This window comes from Hesperophylax consimilis, chromosome 12 (genome assembly GCF_061612785.1).
Source record: "Hesperophylax consimilis isolate HC1 chromosome 12, BYU_Hcon_1.0, whole genome shotgun sequence".
NCBI lineage: Eukaryota > Metazoa > Arthropoda > Insecta > Trichoptera > Limnephilidae > Hesperophylax > Hesperophylax consimilis.
In genome coordinates, this window is record NC_142847.1 from 2,592,543 (window position 1) to 2,617,180 (window position 24,638).

Genomic DNA, 24,638 nt, shown 5'->3' on the forward strand with positions numbered 1-24,638 from the left:
ATTTAGTTCAATGTATTTTTTTATCATAGTTTATTTCTTTAAAAAATAAATTAGAAGAAAAATACTACTAGAATTGTTTTATTTACTGGTATCAACGATAGTTGAATTAAATTTTCTCAGGTTAACATTTAAAATATTAATGTCAGAAAGATGATATGTACATAATTTATTTCATAAATAAAAATCAAACATAGTTTTGAAAATAAGTATGGATTTATTCAAATGGTTTGTTTTATTACAATACATATATTTTCTGTGTCAAAATATATAAACTTTCAATCAATCAATCAGATTCATCATCTGATCCGTCATCGCTGCCATCATCGGATTCTTCTTGTACTTCTTCGTCGGAAGCCAGTTCTTCGTCAGAAGCTACTTCTTCATCGCCGAGATCACTCTCAACCTCAGAATCATCAGTTTCCTCGTCAGTGTCAGGAACCATGGATTTCTTCTCTTCAGCCGGGACCGGTTGGATTTTACCCTTGCTGTCTACAGCGACTCCTTTCTTGCTTTTCTTTGCTGGCGTGGATTCATCATCGCTAAAAGAAGAATTTGAAATAAAATTAATATTTGACAAAGAACTTACTACCCCTGATATTACCTTAATTTGAATAAAAAATATAGATCTAACTAATTGGTGTCTTGTCAACTTTTTAAATATTTAACCCCTCAAGGCTTCCGGCATATTGACCATTATATTTATTCTTAAATATATTTGTACAGCGCCCTTGAGGTGTTTTTTCACGAAACAGCGCTATATAAATAAACCAAATATTATTATTTAATATGATTAAAGATGCTGTCAGAAAACCGGAGACTTTGTGTATATTTACGCTTTGCAATTAAATTCAAATAAATGGAATATTTCCTAACGTATCCGAAAACTAAAAACTGTTTTTGAAAGGTGACAAATTATGTTTTAAAATTTTATTATCAGAAATAAACACAAAATTTTTTAAATAATTAAAAACAAAATCTAACGTAAAAAGTTTTAAAAATGGGTCACCTTAAGTTTTTTCATCTAAACCAAGGCTGCCCAGGCCCGCGGGCCACATTGTGGCCCGTGAACGAATTATAAGTGGCCCGCGTGAACCATTTTCAAAAAACCCTCCAATTTGAAAAAGTGTCGCGCGCCCGCGGTAAATCAAACAATGCAGCTTGCGCGCGGTCACGTGTATAGATATTCCGCTCGTGACGCACCATAGATATCAGAAATCAGAACATATTAAATGACAGACAGAGAGACGAAAAGTAGATGCTTATTACAGTTGTTTGAAAGCAGATTCCAGGACTTTGAAAGTACAAAACAAATTTTTTTTTTTTTTGTTTATCTTTTCACAATCAGTTTGACTGAAATAATTAGTTATCCTGCCAATATCCAGTTGGAACTAACTGAACTGCAAAATCATTCTGCACTAAAAAACCTTTTTGCAGAAAAAATATTTTCAAAGTTACAAAGTTCTTCAGAAGAATTTTGAGATGTCTGAAAATTGGTACCAAAGGAAGACTTTCCCGCTATATCTAACCTGGCCTTTCAATTTTTAGGTAGTTTAGGATCAACGTGTGTTTGTAAAATTTTTTTTTCTAATCTTAATTTTGTAAAAAATTAATACCTCTCATCTCTATCTGATCAACATATGTCTGAGTTGTTGCTACTGACAATATCTAGCGCACTTGAAGTGAAATGACACTAAACTGCGCTATATAAATACCATGTTATTATTATTATTATCTGAACTGACTCCTAACATAGGAGAATTATTGAAAAAAAAACAATGTCAGAAATCACATTGATTGTACAAATTACTTGGATTTAGATTTATGCTACATAAAATGTTGTTTCGTTATTTGGCAGTAGATGCTATTTATTTTATTATTTTGATAAACGGCAATAAAATTTTAATATGTTTACTTATTTTTTGTATAAAACAAGACTTTAAAAAGCTTAGGTTACAAAAATAGGAACCGTCAGTATTCAGTGGCCCGCCAGTGATTTTTAAATCGTCAATTTCGCCCAACTGTTAAAAAGGTTGGGCAGCCTTGATCTAAACACTGAACTAAAATTACCGATAATGAAAAAATCATATTTAACTAAACAAATGTATCGTAAACATTACAGCCACCTCACGTTTTTGTCATTACACAAAATTTCTGAAAAGCGGTCGGAACCTTTGGTTTCATAGATACAGTAGAACCTCGTTAATTCGAAATCCACGGGACACCAAAAATCAAATTTCGAATTAACAAATTCCCACGTAATTCAAAATTTTATGAAAAAAAAATATATATATATACGCCGAAAATCGATTTTCTCGGCCGCCTCTTCAAATCCTGGTGGTATTTTAGGAGTAAATTCGTATTAATACAAATTATTTCTTTATTTTCGCGGCCGATTACCGTAGCGGCCGGCCCTTTAACTTCAGATATTCGCAATAAATTCGTAAAAATGCTATATATTTACGCATAAATCGAGATTTCGCGGCCGATTTCGGTAGCGGCCTACCCTTTAAATTGAGATATTCGTAAAAATACGATATATTTCCACATAAATCGAGATTTCGCAGTAGATTTCCGTCACGGCCGGCCCTTAATTTCGAATATCTGAATTTAAATTCGTAAAAATACGATGTGTTTCTGCGTAAATCGAGAATTCGCGGCCGTATTCCATCGCGGCCGGCTCTTTAAATTCAGATATTCGAAATAAATTCGCAAAAATACAATATATTTCTGTGTAAATCGAGAATGCACGGCCGATTTTCGTCACAGCCGACCCTTTAAATTCAGATATTTGGTATAAACTCGTAAAACTACGACATATACCCGCTTAAAACGTATTTTCTCGGCCCTTCAAATTTGGATATTCGAAATAAATTTGAAAAAATACCACATTTCAGTTCATCGAATCAGATTTACAAAATAATAATACTAATTAGGACGATGTATAACCATGTAAAAATACATTTTTCGGCATTTTACCGCCACGGCTGACTTTTAGATTCAGATTTACGAAATTTCATGATTTATTTTCGCAAAAATCAAATTTTTTCAAATTACACGAACAAATTTTCGTGCGCGGACAAAAATAAATTTCGAATTACGAATTAACGATTTTTCGAATTAAAAAACCATTTTGTATGAAAAAAAAATTCTGCGGAAATTTTTTTGGTGAAAATTTCGAATTATCGGGGTTCTACTGTAGATAGATCCTTAACTTTTTTTTTGTTTTGAATATAAAATGTGGTGTTTTCTCTTTCTAACATCGTTTACTTCGTATTGCTCACCTTGAGACATTAAGGAAGATACAACGATTTGTATGAGACCAAATGAGCTATTCCCAAAAGCGAACAAATTAACTCTAATACCTATTTGTTCACAAAACCCAACAAATTAGCTTGAGGGGTTAAATTGGCACATTAACCAAGCGACCCAGCATATTGACCAAGAAATTACAGATGGAAAGAAAACTAAAAAAAAACTGTCAAAAATTTCATGATGCCAGATTCACCGCAGGAGAGTTTTGTTTCCTTCAAAATTTCGAATTTTGTGGGAATTTGTTAATTTGAAATATGATGTCCCGTGAATTTCGAATTAACGGGGTTCTACTGTACCACAAAAAAGCATTGTATACTTTGATCAAACTGTTTCGTTAACAGATAGGCACAAATATAGCAAACCTAATTCGCGCAGGCAATTGGGATTCACCAAATTTGGCTTCGCTTTCATCCAGTTAGATACCCTTGTCTTAACACAATAATGTTTTTGAATGACATGCAGCAAACAGTGTGGTATTAGTAACAAGATGGATATTTGATGTATTACCTATTTTCTTTGTTGTCCTTATTTCTCTTGACAATGACCTTTCCACTCTTGAAGACTTGCACAGAGGCTCCGAGCATAGTGCTGAGGTCTCCCTCTACCATCTCGTCAGTGCTGTGCAGAGGTTTGACGATAGTACGTTTGATGGCATTCTTATTTCCTGAGGAAAAACGAGTAGTACAATACAATTGTAAAATTTCCTAAACCTTTACTGGATATTTATAATACAGAAGTTTTTTTTATCACTCAATTAAAAAAATGATTATTTTAATGAAATGCATTTGCACCATCTAGATTGCGTTTCTTTTTTCAAAGAAAAACAAACATTCTCGAGTTAGGAATAATCTGACAAAATTTGAAAAATTCCTCTACCATCATTACAAGTGGGAAATGTTGCTTGTGCAATGATGGATGAACTGGCAGAGGATTGGACCCACAATGCCCGGGTGGAAATCCGATGCAATTTTTCACTCGGTTAGACTTTTTTAATAGAGAATCTTTTTTTTATTATTGTTGACAATATTAGCGATTCTTAAATGAAAATTTGAAACATAAAAATCAGAAAAGGGTACAGTCACATCTACCACTTGAACCCAGAACCCTCGCCTTGCCGAGGCGCCACTCTACCAACTGAGCTAATGGTGTATCAAACTTCGAATAAGAACTACCAACATAATTTTCATTTTCTCACCGCATATTTTTATTGGCTGCTATCTTTATGTAAGATTACACTCGAACTAAATGCAATCTAGACAGTGTCTTGGATAAATATATCCTATTTTTATTTTAATGTGCGACATCTATTGACTTTACTACAAGTCTAGGATGAATATTGAAAACTTTTCTTCCTAGCAATAATACTTACTAAGTGTGAGATATACGGGGATGGCCATGGAGCGAGGAGTCTTTACGTGAACAGATCGTACGTTGTTCCAACCCCCGGGGAACTTTTCAGCCAACTGCAGCAGGACTGCCTGTATGTTTTCACAGATCTGTCTCGGGGTTTGCTTGCCGTTGCCCACACGCACCGAAAAGGTGGTGCCTTCGCCGTGAAGCCTCATCACTGTCTTGTGGAGCGCCTTGTCAATCTCGTGCTTCAGGTCGGCGGCGTCCATCCTGATGGGAGTGGGGAGCTGGTTCTTGTTGAAGAACACGGCACCCAGCTTGTGCGCCAGGAGTCCAGACACGCGGGCGTCTGCCAGGAAGAAGTCGTACTGCGTGAGGAGACGACTCTTCATCTCTATCTGATCGTATTCAACCCTGACTTGTCTCACGGGAATAATGGTTTTGATCTAGAAATAAAAATAAAGTTTATTTAAAGGAATATTTACGAGGGTTTACGCCTCATTCTAAATCTGCGCAAATTATTTAAAAATTAGTTTAATTATAATGAGGCACAACCATTTCAGTCACCGGAGAAGCAAAATAATGCGTTTTAACTCTTCAGGCCTCTGGCATATTTTGTCAGAAGGTCAAAGTATTTCCGCTTCGCAATAAAATCCAAATAAATTGAATATTTAAGCTGGTTTTGAAAGGTAATGAAATACGCTTTCAAGTTTTATTATTAGAAATAAATATATAACAATTTTAAATACAAACAAAAAAAGTTTTATAAATGGCTCACTTTACGTTTTTAATGAACTAAAATTTATTATAGCAACAAAAAAAACAGATTTTATTAGACAAATGAACATTAATGTCGCCTTTCTTTTTTGTAGTTTTTATAAAAAAAAAAATTATAATTAAGGCGATGCCATACGTAGTAATGTAAAATCATGTGTTTTTGGTTTGAAAATTTGGTCGCCTAGAAATGTTTTAGATCCTTTAATTAAATACTGCGAGTAGAATACATCTTGGCCTTGGAAATAATAGAGTATTTTTTAGATAAGTCTTTTTATAAGCCCAGAAAAAAATAATGTATAAGGACTATGAAAACTGCTTTAACGTTCAAAATCTCCTACTTACGAACCCATTTTCGGTTATGATTTTATTATATGATGTGGAAAATTAAGTTATTTATAAAATGATCGGAAAAAAATTAAATATTTATGCCTGAACATCCACAAAATAAAATAAAAGGAACTTTTTGGCCATGTTTTTTTCTTGCATAAATCAAAACAGGCGGATGGTGTTAAGCGGGAATTTAAACCTTATCGCCATCTACGTAAGGGTTGTTATTGATAGCGGCTCAATTTAAAATATTGCACGACGTAGTGCATCGCCTTAACAAAGTCTTGAGGTTTCTCAAATTGCAATCGGAACCTTTGCTTTTATAGAGGTGTACATTGTAATTCGAAAAACTTGTTTAGACAAATTTAGACAGAATTAGTTCCGCCGCAAGCTTAATACGCAAAAAAATAAATAAATAGCACTTGGTTTCAACTTAATTACTACAAAAAATAGCTATTTATGGGGTGGGAGATGGTAAAAGATGAATTAAAGTAACATTTTTTCTCAATCAATGTTAAGTTTGAAGGTTGGGAAATACGCATATTATTAAAATCACCCAAATTAAACCCTAAAAACCTATTTTGTGCATGTTTACTTAAACCCCCGACTTAATAATTGTCTCCATTATAGATATTTAAGTTAAAAACAAGTGTTTGTTTTTTTAAAGAGACTGCAGCGGAATTCGACAACTTTACCTATAATTCCTCTGTGGTTAACATCTGGATTTGAATGTAAAGTGTGGTGTTTATATGTATATGAGCTGTTCCGAGAAGCGAAGAAATTGACTTAACGGGTAATAGATGTTTGTTACCAAAACTGAACAAGTTAGACTGATGAGTTAAGTTAACCGGTCAGCAACGTAAGCAGATATACACGATAAAATAACGATAGCAGTCAAGTACAATAAGCGTGTTTACACGTCAACGCGTGTGTTTCCACAAAAATCGTCATAACTCCGTTATTCTTCTAGTGACATCCCTAAAACAAAAAGTAGAATATTCGTATTGAATGAAGCTTCACATCTCTATTCAAAGTTATCCATAGAAACCCGTAAAAAGACCTACTCAGTGGAAGCAAATTTTACCCGCCAAATCGTAAAACGACGCCAAGAAAGCCGTTTGACGTGCCGACCCGCCTCGCAAGTTTAATTATTTTTTTAAAAATATATTTTGTATGAAATGGTCAAAAAGTGAAGTGACAGAATTGTTTATTGTACATTTGTACGATGAAATAAGTGTTTTTTTTTTACATTATCCGTGATTTTAGTATCGTTTTTACATAAAACATTACAGGTGAGTCATTTTTACAATTTTTTCATGTTTCCATTCTAAATTTAAATATTTACAAATGTTAATATTTATTTATGATACAACAATTTGAAAGCCTATTTTGTAACCTTTCTAAAACAGTTTTTACTATTCGGCTCCGTTCAGTAATGTTTCATTTATAGAGCTTTGATTGTGAGGCGGTAATAACACAACGTTTTCGTGAAATTGACATTTCGGTAAAGACATCTTAGCTTCAAGTTCGCGAAAAGTCGGAGGGGTTAAGTTACTAAGTAGTTACTAGTTAATAAATAAATTAACAATAGGCATTTTGTGTCCATGTAAACTAATTTAAGCGAAAGATTAGATGCAAAAAATAAAATATATTTACATTAGTCACGCCTTTTTCTCTGAGGACATCTTCGTAATGTTGTTGAGTTGGTTCATGGTCCACTTTCTTTCCCCTCTTCAAGTCACAGACAAACAGGCAGATGTCAGAAGTGTCGGTCACAAGGGTGTGCGGCAGTTTGCTGGAAATAATAGCAAAGTTCCTAATAATTTAAAATGCAAATCCACATTGATCAAAGGGTGGAAAATTAAGCCAATCCGTGATAAGCGAGGAAAAAATGTTAAAAACTATGTGATTGATAAAATATATTAGTGTGAGGAAATTAAAGCAGCGAGTAAGAACTCCTCAACAATTGAAAAAGAAAATATATCTCTCTCTTCACTCAGCAGACGGCATTGGCGGCCAAGATCAGGATATCAGGAGAGAATATGACGCACAAGTGAATAAGAGTAATCAGGGCTGCCCCAGGAAGATTTGGCATAACAAAAACGTCTGTATGAATGTATAAAGTGTGTACCATGAGAGCTGTGAAGCATTTCATCCTCTCTGCCTACCCTGCGGATAAAAAAATTTAATATAGTTAAATTAATAAAATTTGTAATAATGGGTAACTCACAGTCGGAGTTTCCTCTTTGTGACCTGAGAAATCTTGATGGAATCGATTTGAAGAAGGAGCGGAGTCTCTTCAGCGAAGAGTTCATTCTTCTTCTTCTGGAAGTTCAGGTTCAACTGGTTGATAACTTCAATGGCTTTGACAATTGTCTCATCAGGAATGCTTGGCTTGGAATCTTCCGTTAGAAGCTTTGTTACTTTCTTAACTTTCTTCGGACTCTCAACTTCAGAGTCGGCTTCGCTTACAACGCCTTTCTCCTGTTTAACTACTTTTTGCTTTAAGTTCACAATAGGAGCCACGGGTTTGCTTTTCTCTTTTTTTTGTTTAGTTTCTTTAGATTCCTTGGGGACAATAACTAGGGTAGGAGGAACCTTCACTGCTTTACTTTGTTTCACTTTAACTTGAGGTTCTTCTTTAACAATTTTGGCAGGGGTCTTTACCTTTTCAATTTGCTTGGGAACATTTTTAATTCCATTTTGTTGTTTCTCTACTTTCTTTGAGGCATTTTTTTTAGCGAATTTACTCAGTTTGGTTTCAACGGGAGCCTCTTCAACAACGGCTTTCTGCTTTTTGACTTTAGGAATGTTCGGAATATCCTTTTTGAAGATTTCCTTCACCTCTGCTGTGAATTCTTTCCCCTTGGGTTTGGAGCTCGATTTACTAACTTTTCCAGTTTTCTTTAATCCCAGCTTCTGCTGGACTTTAGATATCTTGGCATCACCGCTGGAAGCGGTGCTTTTGTTGGAAATCTTCATGATTGCTGAATTATTTCCTTATATTATTTTAGAAAATTAATAACACAGAACACGCACGTAAAATTCAGCACCGCAACACGATAAAAACATAACCTTATAATGTCAAATTTACCACCACATGTACTCAGTACTCACCACAGAGATTTACCGATGTACGTCGAAGTAGCCATAAATATGGAAATTAAATCCTTATTTTCTGGGTGGTTGCTATGCCATCTTGAGTTACACTTCTCGTTTTAAATTGCAGTCTGCCATAGTCGACATAGTTTTCATTGAAAACTTAGCAAAGAAATTGGCGAGGCTGTAACTTTTAAAATTCCTTAAAATTATGTAGACGCTCGTTTGTTTTTCGCTTTTCTGTCTGGCTTTGTGACAGGACGTCTAGGCTTCGTTTATTACCGCTTTTATGCATTTTAAACATTCGACAGGCAACTGTGTGGTTCTCCGAGTGATAAATATATTTTAAATAATTTTTAGTTCGTGAACACGGATGTGATGTGTCTAATTCCGAGCGAATAAACGCGTCAAAATGAGCAACAATCCGGATAATGACAAATTCTCGGCGGGTAAAGGCTACCCGACTGATTTGACGCAAAAGATCACGATTATAAAAGGAACTGGCCAGTCTGATTCGAAAGTACCGCATCTCGTTAGTGGCTCTAAGATATCTAGTACAGCCGGGCAGTTAATAACACACGCAAGTTTGATGCGACCAACGGGTCAAATCATTTCGCAGGGAATGAGTTCGCAGGTTAGCATCTAGCATTTGTTGTGCAATTAGTATTGTTTTTCTGTGCTATCACGTATATTTTTCAATCATATCACGTCCAGCGATGCTGATTCTTATCGTCACTTGTTTCAGCCTCAGCTGTTGAGTACAAGCCAAGCCACTCTTGTGTCAACATCAGGAATCACAGCAACTCCTCTGCTCCAAGGAGCCCAAATCATCAGTCAAGGACAACAGGTATACTTTGATTTTCTTATCGGTTGTTCAAATCTTCCAATCCTCATTTCTTTTATTAATTAATATCAATTAGGCTAATGAATCTCTGGGTACGGATGAATTGTTTGTTGTGTTGTCAGTATCGAAATTTCTACAAATAGACAACGAAATCCACATCCATTTTTGACTCAGGCTTGTCAAATGCCGCCTGAGTTGTCAGAAATGCTTATGTTGCCTTTGTGCCCGGAAGTACTGCATTGGGTCCGGGTTCAGCGTTTTTGGTGTCATTCTCTTTGGAATTTTGTGTCCAATTTTTACAATTCTGGTTGTATTTTGCCCTCAAATATCGCAAAACTTTTCAAATTCTTGGCTTTGTATCTGTTTGAGTTTTTGAGATGCACTCTTGGAGCTCAGGTTGACTTGTAATATCTACACTTCTCTTTAAAACAACACTTGGATCGGATAATATGTCAGAGCAATTTTCATCCTTCCTCTTTAAAATGAGACTAAGATGGTGGCTCTGTCTATTTTTAGCCGAGTTATTGAAATTACCTCGACATAATCTGCCACTCATTTGGGCGCGATTGTCTCCCCACACCCTGTATCGATTTTACCTCGACATAATCTGCCACTCATTTGGGCGTGATGGTCTCCCCACACCCTGTATCTATTAAACAAGTTTTCACATCAAAAATTATATCCTTTCTAAAATAATTGATCAGTCATCTCTATGGAGACGTTACATCCGCTGAGTAGCTATCTTCAACAGTATGTAATATGTTATTTTGTTACATACCATTTGATTTAACTTGAACTCCAAGAATAGAGATTTGCATTTGATTACAGAGTTTTTGTAAATGTAGCTTAGTTATGATTGATGTGCATAACCTTAAGGTAGGTAACACATGGATTGGCCTATTTCAGCATATCGCTCGCCATACACTGGGGATGTATGGCAAATATAGCGCGCTTATAGCGTAGTCTGTCACAGGCTTAATATGTAAATAGTAAAGTCACACCACAAGTTAAAAGATGTCAACCACCAGACGCAAGAGGTTACAGAAGCATGCTATTTAATTTTAATGTGTTAGTAAGTGAATATAAGAAGTAATTGAAATACAGTATGATAATAATAATAAAGATGTCACGAAAATATCTAGCAACAATACCTCTATAGAAAAATTACAAGTGGCAATTGGCAGTCTGATTCAGAATCTACTATGGTATTAATGGATTTATTCAGCAACACAAAAATCATTCGTCATTTTTCTTCTTCTGGACCAGCTCCTATCGGAGGTTGACCATCATCGAGGCAGTCTTCACTCTGCTGGCTACAGCCCGGAACATCAGCAGAATTACACTTGTACCAAACACTGATTTTTCAAAGACTTTAACTAACTGAAAGCAGACTATCTCCTACCTGGAACTTGTTAATCATAAGAGTGTTGTGTGTAGGGCGGTGGTCCCATAGTGGGGCAGGCAACCTTGCGCACGCTGCCCACGGCCGTGCGTCTCATGTCCTCCATCAGCATCCCGGCGCCCACCCTGCAGCACCAGCATCTGGCCACCGCTGTCTCCAACCCTTCGCCTCGTCCACAGAACAGTGAGTTTATTACTGCATTTATTAAATATGCATGATCATTGCCTTTAACAATTGAATGTTCCCCATTAATCACTTTTAACTATCTCTACTACATTATTTGACCTAAGTTGTATTGAAAATGATTATAGACCATAGTAATGTATTTTTGTGATAGTTCGAGCTAAAATGTACAGATGTCATTAGTGTGTAGATTCGCCCCTCCATGGTGAGAAGATTCAGGGTGCAGTGAGGATTCTAGAAGCAAAGACTCTAAAGAGCATAAGAGAGAGGACATTAGCCTCCTGGTTGTCCCATACCACTCGTCACCATTATAAGAGTTTTGAGTCTAATAAAAGACATGCTTGTTATAAAGAAAGTGTTTAATTTCTATGAATCATTCACAACCGTTTCCAGCCATATTTGTATACAATTCCTTAGAAAGCATTTCACACAACTGTTATTAAAATTTATCAATTAAATATTTTCCAGCCATTTCGGTGCAGTCAGGAACCACAGTTAAACAGTTAACTACCAACTACCATGTGCCCAGAGGTTGGTGTCATTATTTTATTTATTTATAGTAATTATTATTTTTTTTTTTTTTGTATCATTATTTATTAAACCTATGATGTTTTATTTTGTAGGTCCGGCAGCCGTGGCAAGCCTGGCGGTGCCCCGAGGGTCTGCAGCTCCCCGGGGGCCAACCCCCTCTCCTACACCAAGTAAATTATAATTTTAATGTTTTTTTGGTGCCATTCTATTTGGTCCAGGGGCATACAAGATACTTTAGCTGCGGCGACAGTTGGCAACTGTTTAAAAAAGCCAGAATTGTCATTTTGCCTCATGTGCACACCTATATTTTACATAATACTTATAAACTGATAAAATGGTTGATGTTTGATCCATCTTGGCTGGTGATCAATTGGCAGGACACAGATACCTTTAGATAGTTTGTAAATGCAGAATTACGATGAAGATGTAATTAAAATTAATAGCAAAATTTTTTGTTTGTAATAATTGAGCTCCTGTTTACGAAGGTTGGTCCTCTGGTGCGCAGCAGTGCTACGTCCCCAGGCCGGCGCGTCCCCACACCCTGCAGATGACTGCGCAGAGACCTCAACTGAGGCAGGTCACTCCCCAAGTGTCCACAGCTGGTAACTTAAAAAAAAAATTAGACAAAATTTCTGTACTCCAATTACTTAGAAATATGCCCAAATTAGTGAAATAACGCTTTATTTCTACATAATTAGTACAAGAAACCACTATTTACATTGAGGGAGACGGAAACAATGCCCAAAATAGGTTATTAGTTTCTTTGTTTGGGTTATTTAACTCTTGGTGTGCTGATGCTAAATTTTCGCCGTCCACCGTCTTATTCTGTTTTCATAATAACTTATTTGTTTTTTTGTAAAATTGTGTTTTATAAATTGTACCGTCGTAATGTGTTTATATATTTATAACAAAAAATTTAGGTACTCTCTTGTAGATTGCATTGCAATGCTTTCTCAGAAATAGTAGATGTGTTCAACTGTACGGAATTTAGTTACAAGAAGGCTATAATGACATGCCTCAAAAATAAATATTAATGTTAGCTCTTATTATTCTTTTGCATTATGTTCTATTTTATAACTTCTTTAATAATGTTCCACTAAATTATTGTGTATATATCACATGTTTGTAAAAGACCATATGGGAGTATAATATAAATCAATAAATAAGTAGTTCCTCAGAATAGCTCAGAGAAATGATTTTTGTATGATAAGGCGGCACACAATAATATGTGCATGTTCAGGTTGAAACGGAACCTTACCGACATGATCAAATATAGTATCAAAACACGATAAATTTTAACTTCAATGATATTTTACCATCTCCCTGGACAAATGTTAATAATGGTTTCTAATGGTAATTAAGTTGGAACAAAGTTTTATTTAAATAATTTGTGCACATATATTAAGAAGTAAGAGGAAACTTTACCAAAAATACTTTTACCTTTACCATAATTTATGTGCATTTGTTTGGACTTTTTCTATGAATTGTAAAAATGATGTGAAATTAATTTGAATTTACTAAAATAAATAACATTTTTGTTTTTCAGTAGTGGCTCGTGCTGTGAGACCTGCTAATGCCCCCTCACCACAAAGGACTCCTCCACCTCAAGGTATATAAACCACTAATCTCTCTTGGTTCAACGTCTTGCAGCTAAATGTCACATAAATATTAAATCTGAGAGGTTTTTTTTTTTTCATAGTTTGGAATTTGCAGAGGAAGGACGAAAGTAAACTGAATACAGTGAAATCTCGATCGATCGTTCCTCAAACTTTTTCCCGCATTTATCTTTCATTTCTTCCGGTCACAAATTTACGTCATAGAAAACATGCAAAAATACATTGCATCGTTTTACCGCATTCATCGTTTAAATCACGCAGTTTTTTTGTACACATTTTACTTGATTGATTGTTTTTTTTGTTTCCCGCATCCATTGTTTTCTCGCATACATCGTTTTTTTCGTTTAGTCCCTTCAAAAACTATACATGGAGGTTCACTGTAATTACATACAAAACATATATAAATAGCTGACGTGTACCCGGCGTTGCTAGGGGTTATCCTTAGGAGATAAACATATACTATTGCGGACTTTTCTGTAGGTCTTTTTAAGATATACAATTCCGTAGTACATTATTTTGATGCATCTCATGAGTTTTAGCCAGCGTTAGCAATGTAGTGCCCTAAAATATATTTTTACATCTTGATTATAAAACATCGACTTTTCTCTACTTTGCATGTATCATATATGTAAACCTTCCAGAAGAAATTCTCTCAATGATAGTGAAAATCCATCAAAATCCGTTGCGTAGTTTAGAGGAACTAAGTGCACAGACAGACAGACAGACGCGGATAGTGACTTTATTTTATACTATTTAGAGATGAATAAGATGAAGCTGAGATGGCTTGGGCATATACCATGGGTGAAGAAAGAGTGAAATAGATGGAAGAAGTAGTCAAGTCACGGAACTATCAAATGCTTGAGCTGGTCTGGTCAGTAAATGAGATTGAATACAAAAACATAATTTTTATTGTGATAATAGTGTCAGCCTGTGCATGATGGACTGCTCGGAATTTTAGCTGGCACATTAAGGGTTAACCAGTGTTTTTTTGTTATTTTCCCCAGTTCTACAATCTGTGAATCCGCTGAGAACTCCCGCCCCTAAAGTAGTGCCTCTTGTCCAGAGGAATTATCAACCAAAGGTAACAAATTATATTCTTGTGTTCTTCGTAGATCATAAATTCTATGCATTTTTCCAAAGTTATTAATCTTTATTTTTGTTTTCAGGTAGTTGGAGTAACTGCGTTGGGAGTGAGACCAACAATTTCACCACGTGGAGGTACGTTGAATATAATAAAAAGCAATTTTAGATTTATTTTTTATGTGTCACCTCACTGATATGATAGTTCCCTCTCCTGTACAGTGTATAGGCAGGGGAACTATCATATAAATGCCAGTAGCTCGTTCCACATACAGGGTGCGCCAGAGAAACTTACTTATTTGAAAGTTCAATAAAAACAAAAGCACTGTAGTTATTGTTGTAATTCTTTTTTTATTTGAAAATGCAATGTACCAAGTTTTTTTTCATACTGTCTTAAAAATTACATCTTTTAAATGGCGACCCTCATCGCGCATACACTGGTTAAGTCGTTTTTCGAAGTTCTCGTCCACTCTTCTCAGCATATCAATCGGAATATTGGCAATAGCATCGCGAATGTTGTTCTTCAGGTGATCTATGGTCCGTGGTCGATTGACATAAACAAGGGATTTCAAATAACCCCATAAAAAAAATCACATGGAGTCAAATCCGTAGGAGGAATTTCGAAGCGAGCGCGAAAGGCACGTTGCGTAGCAACAACTGAGCGACCGTTACAAAAGAAGCTTTCGACGGCGAAGGCCCGCTGCTCTCTAGACCACAGCATAATGGCAACTGACGAGAATGGGAAACAAACTTGGAGATGTCCCCCTCCAGATGCGCCCCCTCCCGCCCCTCTACCTGCCCAACTCAACGGTCGGGAATTTTTTCAAATAAGTAAGTTTCTCTGGCGCACCCTGTACAAGCCGACTTACACAAAAACGAGTGGAATAAACGATCCGTTCTCATGAAGCGAAAGGGTGTTCCGCTCATGTCCGTTGAGTTTCACAGACGTGCACCGAGGATCAATGCTGCTACCTCTTTAGAGCTTTAGGCTCCATTAAAATAGCTATAGGACAGACTTATTTAATTGTTTCAAATTTTTATTTCTTTCCCTGCTATGTTTTTTTATAATTGTATCTTCGAAATAACCTTGACATTTATTTATCTATCGAGTGACTAATTAAAATAAATTACCATAAATTTAAAAATTGTTTCATAAAACTTCAATAAGTTGATCTTATCGGTATGAGAGGTAACCAATAACAAGATTATCCAACTGAAAATCGTTGCGGTCTGATGATAACCAATCTCTGATAGGAGAGGCACTACAAAAAAAACGCGCAGTTAAAGACACTCGGTTTCGCTCAGGTTACTGCAAACATTTTGCGATGTTGCCAGACTATTTCGAGTGTTATCTATCCGGAAGCTCGGCAACAATGGTGAAACGGTCGCCGTTGAATAACGAAGTTATTCTGATCTTTAAAGCCAGCCAACGGCTAGCTAGTCAGATATTTAGCCCGACATAGTGAAATACCCCCTAAATATTTTTGTTATTTCCAGTTGGCAGCACATACTATTATGAGGTCTCCTCCGGTGTGGCCCCGGCCGCCCCCACTGCCTCTCACCAACACCAGGTCCAGCAAGTTCAGCAGCAGGGCATGCAGCCAGTTCAGGGCATACAGCAGGTCCAGGGCATACAGGTGCAGCAGCAGCAAGGCATGCTTTCCATCTCGCAGACCCTGCCCAGTGTGCAGGGGCAGTCGCTCAACAACGTGGTGATGGCTGCTAGCCACCTCAACACTTTTGGTAAGTAATCAAAACATTATCCCAATTATAATTAAGTAGGTAATCAGTATACTATCCCAATCATTTTTCAATGGTCAATGTAAATTGAATATTTTGTGTCAATAAACCATCCAGTAATTAATTTTGTATGTCAATAAACCATTCAGTGATAATTTATTATTCCAATAAACCATTCAGTAATCAATTTGTTATCTCTATAAACCATTCAGTAATCAATTTGTTATCCCTGTAAACCATTCAGTAATCAATTTGTTATCCCTGTAAACCATTCAGTAATCAATTTGTTATCCCAATAACAACCATTCAGTAATCATTAGATTTTGAAAACTAGTGAGATTTGATATTAGGTTCATTTGTAGAAATTGTGTTACCCTCGAATTTGTATACATACATAATTCAGCAATGTCGGATGTTCAAAGAAAACACGGCACAATCAAGTGAATCAAATGATTGATTCAAATCATGTTTAATCGTCTGCGGAAAATATCACTATTATTAGTTACTCATATATCTGTAACACCTCGACCGGTCGGTGGCCGAGTTAACATCGCGTTTGGGTCCCACCCGGGCGTAGTGTGTTCAATTCCTCAGCCGGCTAAGTCCTCCATCACAACACAAGCAACATTTTCAGCTTACTGTGGTGGTAGTAGGAGATTTTCAAATATTGTCAGGTTATTAGTAACCCGGGAATGTTTGTCTTTCTTTTTAAAAAAAAAAAAAAACCTTTTTGTGAGTAAATGTATGAATTATTTTACTGTTACTTTCAGCTGGAGTGTTAGACAGAAGTCAAAATGATCTGGTACGGGCCCCTAGCAGCCCCAGTGGACCTCAAAGACCCTCTATTCTTCGCAAGAGAGATAATGAAGGGTAAGTCAATAAAAAATTTACACAATTATTCTTCATTGTTCCATCTACACAATGCCCAAACAATAGCTACAGACTTTATTTTGCCCTTTTGCTAGTTGGGAGCAGCTTAGCGTGTTGTGTGCGCTTCGTATGGTCGCAACCATTCATTAACCATAGAAATACAAGATAGAATTACCCCACCATTTCCTACCAAAAGAGAGTCTTATCAAAATGCTTGTTTTAGCAGTATTGTCACAATATAAATCAACTGAATTTGCAGGTCGCCTCTGAAATGTAACATCCCCCCACCACCCCCTGCAACCTCTCCTCCACCGTCTCCCGGAGGCTCCACCACCGTCTCAGCAGCCTCGAGCCCCGGCCCTGACGATGACATGGACAACATGATGCCCATGCAGTCTCTAAGCCAAGCAGTCACCCAATCCAGAGACCTACACTCATTAGCTCAAGCCGTGACCCAACCGCGAGACCTTCATTCCTTAACGCAGGCCGCCACCCAATCCAGAGACCTCCATAACATGAATCAATCGAGAGATCAAATGAATCAATCGAGAGATCAAATGAATCAATCGAGAGACCAAATCATGAATCAATCGAGAGATCACGGCATGAACCAATTGAGAGAGTCTCACCTCATGGGCCAGTCGAGAGACTCCATGACTCAGATTGTGAGCCAGTCTAGGGACTTCAACCGGAGTCAGCCGATTGTGAGCCAACCGTCGAGGGACATGCAGGCCTTGACTCAGGCGGTGAGTCAAGTCGTCCAGCCGCAAGTGCAGATGGTACAACAGCAAGTGTCGCACGGATCGGCTCAGGTAGACCAACCTGCATATAATAATTGCTCGCCCAGAAAGAAGCCAAGGAAACAACAGTGAGTAACAATAAATGCTTATTTCAAACTAGATAGTTTTATTAAATAAAATTGTGATTGCATTCTGATTGGTGCCTTTGATATGTTCTTTCTTTCAAAGAAATGATATGAGTTTTATGTCTTGATTCATTATCTTTTTTATGCTTTATAAACCTAATAAAAGTTACTTTATGGATTGTCGTAAGGAAAATTTATAATTTTTTAAATCTGCTGGAAAATAATAACCTTCACACTTATATTGACGTTAAAATGCATAAATGATAAGAAATTCGGATAAACTGTTTGTATTTTCAAATCGTCTCATTCTTGTGCCAAATAACAACAAAACTTTATGGGCTAGCACAGTAATTGCCAACTAGAGCAATATCGCCACCAGTGGGCTATTTAAGTCACCTGTTGGGCCATCAAGAATTCAACTCCTCAGGCCTCTGTCATATTTTGACAGAAGGTCGGACTATTTCCGCTTTGCAATAAAATCCAAATAAATGGAATATTTCTGAATGTATCTGAAAATTAAAAACTGCCTCTAAAATGTGATAAAATACGCTTTCAAATTTTATTATTATAAATACAAATATAATTTTTAATGCAAACATAACAATTGTATTACAAACGTTACTATCACCCCATATTTTTGTCATTTCATATAAAAATTTTACAAAGTTTCATAATATTTTTTTAAATTGCATTTGGAACCTTTGGCTTCATAAAGGTGCACCTTTTAACTTCTTTTTAACTTCTAGATTTGAACATAAAGCGTGGTGTTTTCTCTTTCTTTTAACACCGTTTAGACAATATTTCTCACCATTACAGTAAGGGTTATATACATAAATATAAATCATATAAGGGCAATCATTTATCTATGACCATATAAATTGTTCCCAAAAGCAGAACAAATTAGCCTAAAAGTTGAAGTGCTTTGGGGGTGCGAAGAGCGCTTTCTTTAAGTTAAGAAGAAAAATATAGGTACAGAAAGGTTGGGAACCTCTGTCCTAGTGCTTAAAGCACCAAAGTAAAAAATTTCCAGTTTGTACTCATTGAGTAAGATTTGTCATTTCTTTTTGTTTCACATTTTCACTGAGAGTTATTGATATTATTTTTAGTAACTATGTAATATGACAATGAAGCTTAGCCTTCAATAAGTTAATCTAAGAATGGTTGTTTCATTGATGTTTCATATTGGGTTATGTGAAAGTTCTATTCAAGTTCTGTTATTATATCACAATAGGCTAGTTGTTTGACAGAACTCAAATAAAAACAGAACTTGAAAAAATCTTTCACAGAACTTGAAAATTAATTTAGAAATTTGAAGAATCGTTCAAATTCTCTGAAACAACCCGTCCTACAATAAAACTAATTAAATATGGCATACATAATATTTTTTTTAGTGAGAATATTGATTATCTCGCAGATTGACAAGCGAGCGCCCCCGTGGAGGCGAGTGTGAGTTCCCCTCAGAAGGGGGCCCGGCGCCTGCAGCCCCCTCACCCCCCTCCCCACCGGCCGAACCCCCGGCGCCCCCGCACCACCCACAGCCGACCCCACCCGAGAGGGAGAAGCCACGCAGACGTGAGTACATAGATCTAATTTATATATTGGATACACAATACAAAAGTAAACAAGTTGAAGAGATGCAGCTCGTCTACGTCTAGAGTCATAAATGTCATTTTTAATAGACGCTAATGTGTAGTATTTTATGTATTTTGTCTGTGGACTAATCATTTTGATGAACAGGGGCCCTCTTGGGGGCGGGTTGGAAGTGTGGATGGCGTGCCACCGCTCTGCATTTCACGCGCCCCACTGACGTCCGGCGCCGCGAAGAACGAAGACCGTCCGTTGTGGAACTAGCTGCCCAAAGACACGTTCTGCAGAAGGCAAACGGATGGAAAATTCACCATCTCACGGCGCAGATGGACGATCTGGTAACTATAAGACATGATAATCGTGCTTGATGTTTCTTCTGTCTTTTCTATGGTTTGGGAACATGATCCATAATAGAAGCAGATGAAACAGTTTATAATATTTGGGTAGAGCTCAATGCTGAAAACTCCCCCCACAACCCTAAGCACAATATGTTGCACTGGCACTGTCGTTATAAGCTGAAATGCAGCTAGGAATTTGCAAAATTCACATTCCGACTTACTTTTCATTATAAAGGTTGATAAACATGAAAGGACTCCTGTATCAGAATGTGACTTTTGCAAATTCCTAGCTGCCTTTCTGTTTATGACAGTAGAACAGGTCTTCTTCTAATAAATAGTTCTCTTCTACATAGCAGCTCTTCCATTTGCAGCCAGCACGTGGAGCGAGTGTACACGACAGGCGTTACGGTATTAATACTAGCTGATGTTGTCACTGTATACAGTTGTACAGATCGATCATAAATTAGAAAATCCTTACCTAATCCGTGGCTGCGTTTTTTCATAAAGATAAACTTCTATGTATTATATGCGTAATTTATAACGAACGTCATTCTGTTCATGTCTTATTATTTGTAATTTCAGGCTGAATTAGAAGCAGGAGTGTTGGAGCAGGCTGCTGAGATTCTTAGAGTAGTTGAAAATAAACCACAAAATGACCATCACATAATTCGGGAACTCCTCAAGGTATGTAGCATATCCTCATTATTCATATTAATTCACATCATTTATAAATATTCAAAATCAGTTAATCTCTACAAAAAATTTAAACCGGCTGACCAAATTTGAGAAACAAAAAATATCCATGGGCAAACCATATTGAAAGAAAAGAGTACAACCCCAATTTTTAGCTGGGCAACTTCAAAGGTATGTTTTTTATAAATCGAGAAGACTATGTCAAAAGGAGCGAACACTGGGGAGTGTGACATTAATATATTAAATTATTTATTTATTTCACGCCTATTAAGGCTTTTACATACATATATATAAAAAATATTTACGAAATTATACATGAAAATAGTGCAGGAAACGACTATTTAAAACAATTGCAGAAAAATAAATATAAAGTCAAAATATCACTGAACTTGATCTATACAGCATGTAGGCACAAAACATAAAAAATCCAAAATATTTTTTTCTGTTTCAGTCGACAAAATTATTATATGTTAGTCAAATCAAATTAAATACCTTTATTAAAATATTCCACTACTTGATGAAAAAAACTTCAATAGGGTATGCTTATATATTGAAATTGATGTACTAAATATATGAACAACATCGTAGTATTTGTTTCCTAGCTGTTGAATCCGTCGCATAGAAGTGTGATATTGGGACGTTGATATAGAATTGCTACAATAATATGGTAGGTACTGTCTTGTAACTGACCTGCTTGGAGTATGAAAAGAGATTACATATAATAAATCAGGGGTATCAATTAACATTGAATTAATGATTTTATACAAACAGGTTAAATCGGAAATAATTCTGCGATCAGATAATTTTATTAAATTTAATGAAAAAAGTACAAATATAAATTATAAATGCACTTCGTAAAGCTGCACGCTCATCTGCAAGCTGTAACCGTAATTGTTACGGTTACAGCTTGCAGATGAGTACACGGATTAATACACCACTTTATTGAATTAATCTACAAATAATTTAATAAACTAGTATATGTATTAGTAGGCTGAATGCTGTAGAAATTATATCCCTGACGCCCAAAACTTGAAGGCCGCCACCTTGCTGAAGTGGTAAAACTTAATGAAAAATGGGATTATATACAGATCATAAAAAAAACTTATTAGTTTTTTTTTAATACTCCCTCAAAACCTGGTCATTACTTCTGCCCCACCCTGTATTTATAAAAATAGTATATATTATATTATAATCTACCATAAGGAGTTTCCCCAGAATTGATATTAGAGAAATATTGAGAGAAATGATTTTTTAATAGTAAATAATATGCTGGCGAACAAGAGGTTAATAACATAATAAATTTTAGAATGCTCAAGCTAAATGAAACCCGGTCGGTTGTCTATTTATTAATTTAATATTGTGGTGTATTACAATAGTGTGTTTTCATTTAACGTCCCTGGCATATTATTTTGTCAGAAGGTCTAGGTAAGTATTTCCGGTTTGTGATAAAAGTCCAAATAAATAGAATATTTCTGAACGTATCTGAAACCTAAAAAGTGACGAAATACACTTTTGTATGAATTGAGCATATAATTTTTGAAATATTAAAGTTTTTAATGCAAACATGAAATAGTTTTTAAAATGGCTCTCCTTACGTTTTTAACAAAAATTACTGATGATGAAAATAAACACCTACAAATATTATTAGGCAAATGTATTATGAACATTATTTTCACCTCACTTTTTGTTGTTTCAGATATTTTAATATTTAAAAAAAATTAACTCAATATGAATTTTCTTTTTTTTTTGTAAAGTTGCAGTCGGAAACTTTGGTTTCATATAGGTGTACATTTTAGTTCTTCTGTGGTTAACTTCTAGATTTGAATATAAAGTGTGGTGTTTTCTCTTTCTTACACCGTTTAGATCATATTTCTCACCATGGTAGTAAGGGAGACAACGATTTCTGTGAGACCTATTCCCAACCTGAGCTGTTCCCAATATTACATATATTTAATTCTTGCAGGGAAACATTCAGCGTACAAAGATAGTAGCGGAAGGTGTTTCAGAAGCGCGTTCCAATGTGCTCCGCGTCTTCCAGCACAAGTCTCACGTGAGCGATATCCTTGCGAGACAGGCAGACAAGCGCTGCTTCAAGAAACACCGAAATCAGTGCTGACCCTCGGTCGCCAGTTGCTTCAAGCAAGGCGCTCCCAGGAACTCCAAAGCCTGCTAAGTATTAAGTATTGTGATTTGACACTGAAATATAAGTGTTGTGGCTAGACTTGACATTTATTTACACTGACACTGACTTTATACTTGTCTAAATCTGCACAGGTCACTGCAGTTTATAATATGTATTGTGACTAGACTTTACATTAACATATTGACTATTGTAACACTAGAAACCACTTTTACAATCAACTGAGCAACCGTTAAGTTCAAACACAGCTCAACAGTGCAATGTCGCTTTCAACTGGGCATGATTTGTGCTCAGTCATGCTCTTAAATTTAAGCCATCCGTTTACATGAATAATTAACCTTCACTAAGCATTTAAATGTCAAAATTACTTTAGAATAGTTCTTTGCGGGTTGGCCGCACTGACTGTTTAGTGAAAATCATAAATTAGTTGACAAAAAGTTCTTCACAAAGTAGAAAATCTTTTGACTTTAACTTTGACTGAATTTTCGTTAATTTTTCACATTGAACAAAAGCACATTCCAACAATTTTGGTGAAATGTAATTGAATATTTTCATTTCAAAAATCAATGGATGAATTTTTAAAGAAAACTAAGAAAGCGTGTTTCACAGAATTTCAACAATAATGAAAGTTAAAATTCAAATTTCGTGAAAGTTCTATTCAAGTTCTGTTATTATTTCATCATGGGCCGGTTGCTTCACAGTACTTGGATAATAACAGGACTTGAATAGGACTCTCACAGATCTTGAATATATATTTTTTTTTTACATATCTCCATGTCATATTTGGGGATGCTGTGAGGAGAGGAAGGAGTGTTGTAGGAGGGAGGAAGCACATAGGTCGGCAACTCAAGAACTAATCGTAAAAACGACCCGTTCTCTTGTGACAATTGTCAACCGTGTACGAATGTTGGGCGCGCCTTTGGCGTGTGCCAAAGGGATCAATGACGCTAGCTCCCCGGAGCATCTTCCATTGTAATACCGATAGAAAAAGGACGGCAATCCTACCTGACGCCTGTTCTCTTAAGATTGCATGCCTGTTTCTGCACAGAGTCAACTGTTTTTTCAAGTGTTTTGGGGTTCCAGATTAGAGATGGTCATCTATTAAAGTATTGACAATTGTTAAAATTCTGTGAAACAACCCATCCTTAGTATATCTCAGTTTAGATTAGTGAAAGCTGCTTTTAATGTTGAAAACTAATTGGATGAGCCAATACTATTGATGATAGAAATCTTGAACCTTAGCGACAAGGAATATGTTTAAATAGACAATGCACAACTGGTTGGTAAAGAATTCAAAACGGAAAGAAATGTTATAAAATTGTTGTAGAAAGTAAAGAGTGAAGTGAAAGACACTTTAGTCTGAAATGTGTCGCCAATGTGACGAGAAGTGTTCCTAAACTTGTAAGAATGATCTGTTATGTCTATCAGTGCTGATCAAAGAAAAATAAAATAATTTTACAAACTACTTATTCAACGATATCTGGGAGGGAATATCAAAAATGAATCTTTTTTAATGATTATTTTTCTATTTAAATATTGAATCAATATTTACAGTAGAACCTCGTTAATTCGAAATCCAGCGGACATCAAAAATCAAATTTCGAATTAACGAATTCCCACGTAATTCGAAATTTTATGAAAAACAAAAAAAAAAAAAAAACGCCGAAAATCGATTTTTTCGGCCGCCTCTTCAAATCCGGGTGGTATTTTAGTTGTAAATTCGTATTAATACCAATTATTTCTTTATTTTCGCGGTCGATTACCGTAGCGGCCCGCCCTGTAAATTCAGATATTCGCAATAAATTCGTAAAAATGCTATATATTTACGCGTAAATCGAGATTTCGCTGCCGATTTCGGTCGCGGCCTACCCTTTAAATCGAGAT

At 36.0% G+C, this 24,638-nt stretch overlaps 2 protein-coding genes across 2 annotated transcripts; one reads left to right on the top strand and one right to left on the bottom strand.

Moving 5' to 3' along the window:
* Nucleotides 1-191: 191 nt before the first annotated feature.
* Nucleotides 192-8,867, bottom strand: LOC149419001 (uncharacterized). The gene is made up of 5 exons (XM_089637640.1): nt 7,997-8,867; nt 7,423-7,561; nt 4,682-5,108; nt 3,820-3,976; nt 192-539 (listed from the first exon to the last, which is right to left on the bottom strand). The coding sequence occupies exons 1-5, from the start codon at nt 8,746-8,748 to the stop codon at nt 284-286; spliced, it is 1,731 nt and encodes a 576-aa protein (XP_089493766.1). The 5' UTR covers nt 8,749-8,867; the 3' UTR covers nt 192-283.
* A 260-nt stretch (nt 8,868-9,127) lies between these two features.
* Nucleotides 9,128-24,299, top strand: Sap130 (Sin3A-associated protein 130). Its single transcript, XM_089637641.1, has 16 exons — nt 9,128-9,499; nt 9,611-9,712; nt 11,147-11,294; nt 11,763-11,825; nt 11,918-11,995; nt 12,311-12,427; nt 13,372-13,434; nt 14,446-14,522; nt 14,608-14,659; nt 16,019-16,264; nt 17,032-17,131; nt 17,391-17,999; nt 19,411-19,568; nt 19,734-19,921; nt 20,504-20,605; nt 22,578-24,299. Exons 1-16 carry the CDS (start codon nt 9,278-9,280, stop codon nt 22,728-22,730), a joined length of 2,478 nt encoding a protein of 825 aa, XP_089493767.1. The 5' UTR covers nt 9,128-9,277; the 3' UTR covers nt 22,731-24,299.
* The last annotated feature ends 339 nt before the right edge of the window (nt 24,300-24,638 follow it).